This window comes from Heteronotia binoei, chromosome 13 (assembly GCF_032191835.1).
Source record: "Heteronotia binoei isolate CCM8104 ecotype False Entrance Well chromosome 13, APGP_CSIRO_Hbin_v1, whole genome shotgun sequence".
Taxonomy (NCBI): Eukaryota; Metazoa; Chordata; class Lepidosauria; order Squamata; family Gekkonidae; genus Heteronotia; species Heteronotia binoei.
This window is the reverse complement of record NC_083235.1, coordinates 12454533-12464698: the sequence shown is the minus strand read 5'-3', so window position 1 is coordinate 12464698 and position 10166 is coordinate 12454533. Positions and strand designations below refer to the sequence as shown.

Below are 10166 nucleotides of genomic sequence, written 5' to 3'. Positions count from 1 at the left end.
GACCCAAGGCCATTCCAGTAGGTGCAAGTGGAGGAGTGGGGAATCAAACCCGGTTCTCCCAGATAAAAGTCAGCATACTTCACCACTACACCAAACTGGCTGTCTCCACTACACCAAACTAGCTCTCTTGATTGGCTGTGCAGGAACAGAAAAACCAGTTGTTATTCTGCTACTTGCAACAGAAGAAACTAACAAATCCCCCCCTTCCACTTTTATATAAGTTCACCCCTCTCCCCAGGACAGGACTCTATAGCAGGGGTGGCCAACGGTAGCTCTCCAGATTTTTTTTGCTTACAACTCCCATCAGCCCCAGCCAGAATGGCTGATGGCTGGGGCTGATGGGAGCTGTAGGCAAAAAACATCTGGAGAGCTACTGCTGGCCACCCCTGCTCTATAGATTCAAACAAAAGTTTGAAATCTGAACCCATGGCCACAAACTCGACTTTGCTCTGCGCCATGACTAGAAGACCTCCGTTTTCGCTCAGCAACCGACTTTTAAGGAATTCCGGTGAGCTCAACGTTTTTCTCACTGCTTTGTAGTAAAAAGTATTTTTTGACTGTTTCTTTTGGAATTTGTCTAGCAGATCCCTGCAGCTACATGCCCCTGAAACCTCCACTGTGTTACTCGGAAATCAACATCCTTTTATGTGTTAAAGAGAAAACATGATCACACAGGAATTGGAAGCTATTTGAGTGAACTAGCCTCCCATTATGTGTCAGTTAGCCAAACGCTTTTGGCGTGAACGATATTTATATCTCTCCAAACCGGATCCTGGGTGAAGGTCTGGCGTACTGTATTTTTACACACACGCACACCCCGCTACGTGCCTGTATTGTCCGCCACTAAATATATTTAATGGGAGTCTTAACGGGGCTTGGAAGGGCGACAGATTTGTGTTCAAACATCGGTTGAGGCTCAGGGTCACGAAACCTTATGCTGACTGAAAAACCTGATCCTCTTTAAGGCAGGGGTGTACGCCCTGCGGCTCAGGACAGAATCAAAGATATCACTTTGAAAAAAAGAACAAGAATTCTTTCCACAAAGGTACAGTGAAGAGGTAAGCGTGCAGCTGGAAGAAGCAGCGTGCGAAGGGAACAGGAAGCACCAATAAGGCTTTAAGGGATGCTTTACAGACAAAGAGGGAGAAACAGCTGCCAGCAATCCAAATAGATAGATCCAGGTGGGCAGCCGTGTTGGTTTGAAGCAGGGATGGCCAAACTGTGGCTTGTGAGCCACACGTGGCTCTTTCACACACGTTGTGTGGCTCTCGAAGCCCCCACTGCCCCATTGCCCGGCTCAGAGAAGGCATTGTTTCTTTAAAAATCACTTCTCCAAGCCAAACCAGCTGGCGGCTTGAAGAATGCATTTAAAATTAAAGTTGCTTTCTTTCCACTTCTCCCTCTCCTCCCTCCCGTCCTGTTTTCCTTCCTTCCTTCTTGCTCTCAAACACGACGCTCATGTCTTGTGGCTCTCAAACATCTGACATTTATTCTGCGTGGCTCTTACGTTAAGCAAGTTTGGCCACCCCCGGTCTGAAGCAATAGAACTAAGTTGGGAATCCAGGGGCACCTTTAAAACCAACAGAGTTTTATTTGCCATGTAAGCTTCCATGTGTTAAAAGATGCATTGTTCACTATTTTGCATACTAGTTCACTGCCCACTCTTTATATATGTAGGTCTGGTCTGCTAATTCCATCCCATACTGTTGTCTGATGTGAGTTTCTAGCACACGAAAGCTTACATTGTGAATAAAACTTTGTTGGTCTTAAAGGTGCCACTGGACTCCCAGCAGGAGGTGATGGGAAAGACTTTGGCCTGAGACCCTGGCTCAGTGGCAGAGCCTCTGCTTGGCATACAGAAGGTCCCAGGTTCAATCCCCGGCATCTCCGTTCAAAGGACCAGGCAGGAGGGGATGGGAAAGACCTCGACCTGAGATCCTGGCTCAGTGGCAGAGCCTCTGCTTGGCATACAGAAGGTCCCAGGTTCAAGCCCCGGCATCTCCGTTCAAAGGACCAGGCAGGAGGAGATGGGAAAGACCTCAGCCTGAGACCCTGGAAAGCTAAGGAGGGGGGCTGTGGCTCTGTGGTTGAGCATCTGTTTGGCATGCAGAAGGTCCCAGGTTCAATCCCTGGCATCTCCATTTAAAAGGACCAGGCAGGAGGTGATGAGAAAGACCTTGACCTGAGACTTTACTTAGTGGAAGAGCTTTTGCTTGGCACGCAGAAGGTCCCAGGTTCAATCCCTGGTATCTCAAGTTAAAAGGACCAGGCAGGAGGTGATGGGAAAGACCTTGGCCTGAGACCCTGGCTCAGTGGAAGAACCTCTGCTTGACATGCAGAAGGTCCCAGGTTCAAGCCCCGGCATCTCCTGTTAAAAGGACCAGACTGGAGGTGATGGGAAAGACCTCTGAGACCCTGGAGAGCTGCTTCCAGTCTGAGTAGACAAAACTGACCTTGATAAACTGAGGACAGTAGTGGCCTAACTTCCTTAATGTCAGAGTCACACAGAATAAATGTCAGATGTTTGAAAGCTGCAAGACATGAATGTCAGATGTTCAAGACTTGCAAGACAGCAAGGGAAGGAAGGAAGGAAGGAAGGAAGGAAGGAAGGAAGGAAGGAAGGAAGGAAGGAAGGAAGGAAGGAAGGAAGGAAATAGATGGGGGAGGAAAAGCTGGAAAGAAAGCAACTTTAACTTTAAATGCATTCTTCAAGCTGCCAGCAGGCTTGGCTGGGAGAAGTGATTTAAAGAGAGAAAAGCTTTCTCCAAGCCGGGCAGTAGGGTGGCGGGGCTTTGGGAGGCGCACAATATGTGTGAACAGGACATTTTTTTTGTAGGAAAAAGCCCAGCAGGAACTCATTTGCCTATTAGGCCACACCCCCTGACACCAAGCCAGCCAGAACTGTGTTCTTGTGCATTCCTGCTAAAAAAAAAAAAAGGCCGTTTGTGAAACAGCCACATGTGGCTTCCAAGCCACAATCTGGCCACCCCGAGCCAGGATCTGATTCAATAGAACAGGGATGGCCAACGGTAGCTCTCCAGATGTGTTTTGCCTACAACTCCCATCAGCCCCAGCCATTGGCCATGCTGGCTGGGGCTGATGGGAGTTGTAGGCAAAAAGCATCTGGAGAGCTACCGTTGGCCATCCCTGCAATAGAAGGCAGCTTTGTGTTCAGGTGGCGTGCCAAAGGAAGGGGGAAAGCCACTTCTGAGGCCAAACCTGTCAGCAGGACTGGCCCTAGACTATCTGGCACCCCGGGCAAGGCTAACTTCTACCCCTCCTCCCCCCACACTGATAACCGGCTTTCAAAAACAGGTGGAATTGTGGGGAAAATGAAAAGCAGAAAACTTGAAATTGCTCCCTGACCTGGACAGCCCGGGTCACTGAGTCATGGGAGGGGGGACGACACCCAATTTGGTGCCCCCAGAAGGCCGGTGCCCTAGACCATCACCTAGTTTGCCTAGTGGTAGGCCCTGCCTGTGACAAAGAGGCCAGTGTGCACCTGAGATTGCCCTAAATCAGGGGTGCCAAACATGCAGTTCAGGGGCCAGATGAGGCCCCCAGAGGCTCCTTTCAGGCTCTCGAGCAACTGGCTGTCATCTGCTTCCTTCTCCCTCTCTCTTGCTTCCTTCTCCCCCTCTCTTGCTTCCTTCTCCCTCTCTTGCTTCCTTCTCCCTCTCGCTTCCTTCTCCCTCTCTTGCTTCCTTCCCCCTCTTGCTTCCTTCTCCCCCTCTCTTGCTTCCTTCTCCCTCTCTCTTGCTTCCTTCTCCCTCTCGCTTGCTTCCTTCTGCATCTCAACTTGCTTTGCCAGGCTCTCTTAATCGCACAGCAGAGCTACTAGGCCAAGTCTCTCTTCCCTTTGTTGGCTGAGGCTCCTCCCCCTCCTGGTCCCCTGGGGAAGGAAGGAAAGAGCCAGAGCTTCCTTGGCCCAGTTCCCTGGATCCCATGGGAGAGATACAACGAAAGCACTTTTAAGAGTGCTAACGTTTTAACCATGTTTTTTTAAAATGTATTTGTGTTTGTGTTCTTTTTAAAATTTTTATCTCCGCTACTTAATCTTAAATAGGAAGACACATGGTCCTGCCCGACATGGCCTAGCCCACCAAAGTCTCATTTAAGTCAGATCCGGCCCTCATAACAAATGAGTTCGAACCAATGGGGTTGCAAACACAGAAGAAGACAGAAACAGGATACAGGATGACCTTGACAGGATGGAAAACTGGGCTAAAATCAATAAAATGAATTTTAACAGGGATAAACGTAGTGTTCTGCATTTAGGTAGGAAATATACCCTTACATGGTTATAGGATGGGGGAGACTTGTATTAGCGGTAGTTTGTGCGAAAAGGATCTAGGGGTCCTAGTGGACCATACGCTGAACATGAGTCAACAGTGTGATGCAGTGGTTAAAAAGGCAGATGCAATTTAGGGCTGTGTCAACAGAAGTATAGTGTCCAGATCACGCAATGCGATGGTATCACTTTACTCTGCTCTGGTAAGACCTCACCTGGAGTATTGTGTTCAGTTTTGGGCACCACATTTTAAGAAGGATATAGACAAGCTGGAACGGGTCCAGAGGAGGGTGACAAAGATGGTGAGAGGTCTGGAGACCAAGTCCTATGAGGAAAGATTGAAGGAGCTGGGGATGTTTAGCCTGGAGAGGAGGCGGCTGAGAGGTGATATGATCACCATCTTCAAGTATTTGAAGGGCTGTCATAGAGAGGATGGTGTGGAATTGTTTTCTGTGGCCCCAGAAGGTAGGACCAGCACCAATGGGTTGAAATTAAATCAAAAGAGTTTCCGGTTCAACATGAGGAAGAACTTCCTGACTGTTAGAGCGGTTCCTCAGTGGAACAGGCTTCCTCTGGAGGTGGTGGGCTCTGCTTCCTTGGAGGTTTTTCAACAGTGGCTAGATGACCCGCCCCCCCCCCCCCCCCCAGCCACCTGCGACAGATGCCCAAGCTGAGCTGGAATCCCTTGGCACTGCAGTTTCAGCTCCCAGGTGAGCGGAGCCAACTGGAACTGCGTCAAGGTGCCTTTCTCCCCACTTCCTGCTGCCGGATCTGCCCTGGGCGGGCACCACCACTTCACACCCTGCCTTCCCTGGCACGGCTGCCAGTGCCACCGACCCCCCCCCTCCTGGCCCCACCCCACAGGTGACGCCTTCCTCCCGCTCCTTGTTGGGGAAACTCCCAAGGTGCATTTGGTTGCTTGGTTGGCTGCAACAGTCACTTTCCACACACACACATATACACACCCGTGCCACCACCTTGGCTTCGGAGCGGCCCCTGCCCTGCTGCAGTCATGCCAACCTCCAGGGGAAGCCTGGAGATCTCCCAGAATTTCAACTGCTCTCCAGACTACACAAACCCTGAACTCCTGTCAAATCCCCAGGGGTTTCTCCACCTGGAGTTGGCATCCCTGTCTGAGCAATCCAGGATAATCCCCTCCCCAACACCAACCAGCCCCCCCCCCAGCCATGAAATCAAGAGCTTCTCTTCATCTTGCCTCCCAGCCTGTAATCTAGCTGCGCCGTGGGGCCACCCCGGGAGGCTAGCTCTGGCCCCAGGTATTTTCATACACAGACCTGACAACCCTACCCACCCTAGACATAAAGACATCAGAGAAGCCATGTTGGATCAGGTCAATGGCCCATCCATTCCAACACTCTGTGCCACAAAGTGGCAAAAAAAAAAAACCCAGGCGCCACCTGGAGGTCCATCAGTGGGGCCAGGACACTAGAAGCCCTCCCACTGTTGCCCCCCAAGCACCCAGAATACAGAGCATCACTGCCCCAGACATAAGAGAAGCCATGTTGGGTCAGGCCAATGGCCCATCCAGTCCAACCCTCTGTGTCACACTGTGGCCAAAAAACCCAAGTGCCAAGTGCCATCAGGAGGTCCATCAGTGGGGTCAGGACACTAGAAGCCCTTCCACTGTTGCCCGTCCCAAGCACCAAGAACACAGAGCATCACTTCCCCAGTCATAAGAACATCAGAGAAGCCATGTTGGATCAGGCCAATGGCCCATCCAGTCCAACAATCATAGAATCATAGAGTTGGAAGGGACCTCCAGGGTCATCTAGTCCAACCCCCTGCACAATGCAGAAAACTCACAGACACCTCCCCTTAAAATCATAGGATCTTAACAGATGGCCATCCAGCCTCTGTTTAAAAACCTCCAAGGAAGGAGAGCCCTTGGAGTGTTAAGGTTGCCAAGTCTAATTCAAGAAATATCTGGGGACTTTGGGGGTGGAGCCAGGAGACACTGGGGGTGGAGCTAGGAGCAAGGGTGTGACAAGCATAATTGAACTCCAAAGGGAGTTCTGGCCATCACATTTAAAGGGACCACATACCTTTTAAATGCTTTCCTTCCATAGGAAATAATGGATAGGGGCACCTTATTTTGGGGCTCATAGAATTGGACCCCCTGGTCCAATTTTTTTTGAAACTTGGGGGGTATTTTGGGAAGAGGCACTGGATGCTATGCTGAAAATTTGGTGCCTCTACCTCAAAAAACAGCCCCCCCCAACCCCAGATACCCGCGGATCAATTCTCCATTATTTTCTCTGAGAATAAGTCTCCTTAGGGAATAATAGAGTTCCCAGCAGACATTTCCCTCCCCGCCCGCCCCCCCCCCCGCTTTCTGATGACCCTGAAGGGGGGGGAGGGCCTCCAAACCGGGAGATCCCCTGCCCCCACCTGGGGATTGGCAACCCTAATCTGTGTCACACAGTGGCCAAAAAAAACCCAACCACCCAGGCGCCATCACGAGGTCCATCAGCGGGGCCAGGACACCAGAAGCCCTTCCACTGTGCCCCCACACCCTCCGAGCACCAAGAATATATGACAGCAAGAGCTAGGCTGCCTCTTAGCTCGTAATCCAGCGGCGAGCGGGGCGTCCCTTGGAGGCTAGCTCCGAGAAGCAGCGAAGGGGTTAAGCCGTCGCCGCACGTCTCGGGGGAGGCCGGCGCTGCTTATCTGCGGCAGGAGAGCCAGGGAGGAGGAGGAGGCGGCGGCACTCGCAAGCCGATTAACTTTTTTGCGCCTGGGGAAAGTTGGCCGCGCCCGCTGGCCCTTTCCAACCCCCCCCCCCCCCCAGGCACAAAACCAGAGCCGGGATCTTCTGGGCCGGTGGGGGGAGGAGACGAAGGCGATGTCCCTCCTCGCTCGTCGCCTGCGCTCGCCCTGGTGGAGGAAGAAGAAGCCCGCTGAGAGACGCTTCCCCCGGCCCCGACCCAGCGGCAGGGGCCGGCTCTAACCTCTCCCGGATCGCGCCCTGCCAGTTGCACCTCGCCGCAGGGTATGTCTGCTTGGCCGGGCTCCCTCCGGGCCCAAAAGCGCAGCTAGGATCTTGTCTTCCTTCCCCCCCAAGCCGACGATTGTGGGGGGGAGGCCTGGGGGGGGGTCGTCTCCTTTTCTCCACCTGCGCTTTGCTGAATCGCCCCTTCCCCCCGATTGCAACCCGGGGCGTCGTGCAACTTTGCAAAAGTCTCCAGTCCTCCTGTTTGCAAAAAAGCCTCCTTCTGTTTGCAACGTTCCCTCCGCCGCGCCTGTTGACTCGGAAGGAGCCCCGCTGACGTCCACGGGACGGGCTCCAAAAAGGTAAAAGCGGGCACGGGATCGCGGGTCCCGTTTGCCTTTTTTTGCAAGGCCCGGGGATAGCAGCCCGCTTTGGAGAGAGACGAGCGGCGCCCCGGGGAACCCCGGAGAGCCGCGCGCCCCGGAGCAGAAAAGACCCCGGGGGAAAAGAAAACAAATCCCGGGCAAAGCGGCGGCTTCCAGTTTGCATGCTCTTTGCAAGGAGCACCGATTGCTCCCGCCGCCGCCAGGCCCCCTCGGTGCAGTTGAGAGGTTTGCATGCAAAAAAAAAAGGGGGGGGGGGGGTCCCATACAGTATTCCTTTTAAGCTGAGTTAGTGTGAGTTGGCTCACTGGTTTTGGGCCTGCGACTCACACATTTTTGTCTTAGGAAAAAGGGCCCCAGAGCAAAGCAATTTATGCAGGAGCTCACAATCGGATTGCCGGTCGCTCGCAACTTTATTCCAGTAGCTCACAAAGCAGAATTTTTGCTCACAAGACTCCCAACAGCTTAGAGGGAACGCTGGTCCCCGACGAAGACACCCTGTGGAGTCTTGCGAGAGAAACTTTTAACTTTGTGAGCTCCTGGCATTAAAGTTGTGAGCTCCCGCATAGCTGACTTTGCCCCGGGGCCCTTTTTCCTGACCTAAGACGAAAAGGTGTGAGCTGGAGGCTAAAAAAACTGAGCTAGCGCGCGCGCGCTTTGGGGTTGTGAGCCGCCCTGAGCCTGTCTCGGCGGCGAGGGCGGGATAGAAAGCCAAGAAACTTAACATTTAAACCCTGCTCCGGACTCTCCCCAGTTTTTTTTTTTTTTTAATTTGCAGAGCCGGAGGGAAGAAAGGTGTGTGCGCGCGCGCCCCACACCTGGCTGGGGCCGTGCGGGGACTCCATGCCCCAGCATGCACCTCTTCCCCTTACCTGGTGCAGGTATGGAAGCGGCAGGTCGCGGCACGTTGCAGCGCCGGGGAAGGGAAACGGAGCAGAAAAAGGAGCCCGCAATGGGGGGGAGAGGGGGGGCAGTGTGGCAGGCGGGCAGATCAAAGAGGCCCGGGGGTCTTGTTGGCACCCAGTCTTGAGCCAGGCTGGTTTGTAAAGGGGGGGCTGGGCTGCTGCTGCTGGCATTGTCCCCTGGCACCTGTTTCTGTGGCATGGGGAAGATTAGAGCCAGGCTGGGGAGGGGGGGGAGAGAGATTGCTGCCGTGCCTACCCCCCCACTCCCACCTCCCTTGGCGGAGAGTGATGGCGGCAGGAGGCCAAGGCCCCTGGCCAGAAGGGTGGGCAGCGCCCTCTGCAAGAAACCTGGGGGGGGGGGGGGCAGAAGACCCTCCTCCTGTAGATCCAGGGGACCCCCAGCAGGGGGCGCCACAGCCAAGGGGCTTAAGGTCGGTGGGGTTGGAGACAGGAGCCCCCCCTCCCTGGGGACTCCCCCTCTCTGTCACCCCCTCAGCTTCAAAGTGCCGCTGGCCTGGGGGGGGGCAGTGGGGACCAAGGGGAGGAGGGAGCGTCTCAGGAGTTGGCAGCGCCTTTGAAGTGCCCATCAGCCGCTGAGTCCGCTCGGGTTACAGTGGCTTGGCCGGGTGCCCGGCGGGACGGGCCGAGGAAGCGGGCTTTGATCTCCGTTACTCCCTTGCAGCGCCTTCTTGCTAGCAGCCTGCAGTGGAGCGCCCGGCCGTGTACGTCTCCCCTGGCCTGTGCACCACGGCGTAAAGTATTCTGGGTGTTCCCCCACAAGTTCCCCCACATCTCTCTCTTCTCCTAGGTGTCTCCCGGACTCCTTTCGCCATGGTCCCTTGGGCAACTCTCTTCCTGCTGTGCTTGCCCGTCTTCTCTTGGTTGTGCCACGGCAGCCTCAGCGGTGCCCCCCGGGTCTACCTGTCCTACAAAGGTAAGGGAGGCTCGGCGACTCAGGTGAGTCCTTGGGAATGGGGGGAACAGATGCTGGCCAGGTGTCCAGGTCTCGGTCTGAAGAGTCTTCGGGACGTTTGGAAACTGACAAGGTGTTCTTTCGATGTAAAGGTTCGTGGACTGAAATAACGTCCTGGTCATTTTGGATTTGGTCCTTTTTTGATTTGGCTGCGATGAATTAGCATGGAATTAAAACTCTAGGACGGAAAAGCTGAGAAGTGGCGCATGAGTTATGCCTCTGTGTTTTGTGTACGCTAAAATTTGTGTCTTGCGGCGGAACGATAAGATTTTATTCTGACAAACGGACATGCCAATAAAACGGCAAACGTGCTAAAACTGTCCCTCCGTTGGATATGTTTTAGCTGATGAATTGCATGCTAGAACCGATTAAAGTGATGCAGATTTTCATATAAATAAAGCAGGAGTTCTGAAAGATGGTTTTTGGATTATGCGTATGTGACTCAACCTACACGCTCTCTAGAAGTAATTTCAGATGGGTAGCTTTGTCCGTCCACAGTAGAAGAGCTAGATTCGAATCTAGGAATATCGTCAGTCTTAAGAGACCAGCAAGATTTGGGCCAGGGGAGTGGGAATCTGAACTTTTGAGAGTCAGTGCTCCATAAATCAGACACCTGGACTCGAATCTAGCATCTTTGGAGAGGCGTTTCCTTTGGTATGAAAAT

The 10166-nt window shown here is 53.4% G+C and overlaps 1 protein-coding gene across 2 annotated transcripts in view; it reads left to right on the top strand.

Annotated features, from left to right (window-relative positions):
* The first annotated feature begins 9342 nt into the window (after positions 1-9342).
* Positions 9343-10166, top strand: part of LOC132581369 (semaphorin-3F-like) — a 49870-nt gene continuing 49046 nt past the window's right edge. For both annotated transcript variants that reach the window (XM_060252595.1, XM_060252594.1), the window contains exon 1: positions 9343-9463. In XM_060252595.1, the coding sequence (XP_060108578.1) occupies positions 9361-9463 (103 nt within the window). In that variant the 5' untranslated portion in view covers positions 9343-9360. The remainder of the gene's footprint in view (positions 9464-10166) is intronic.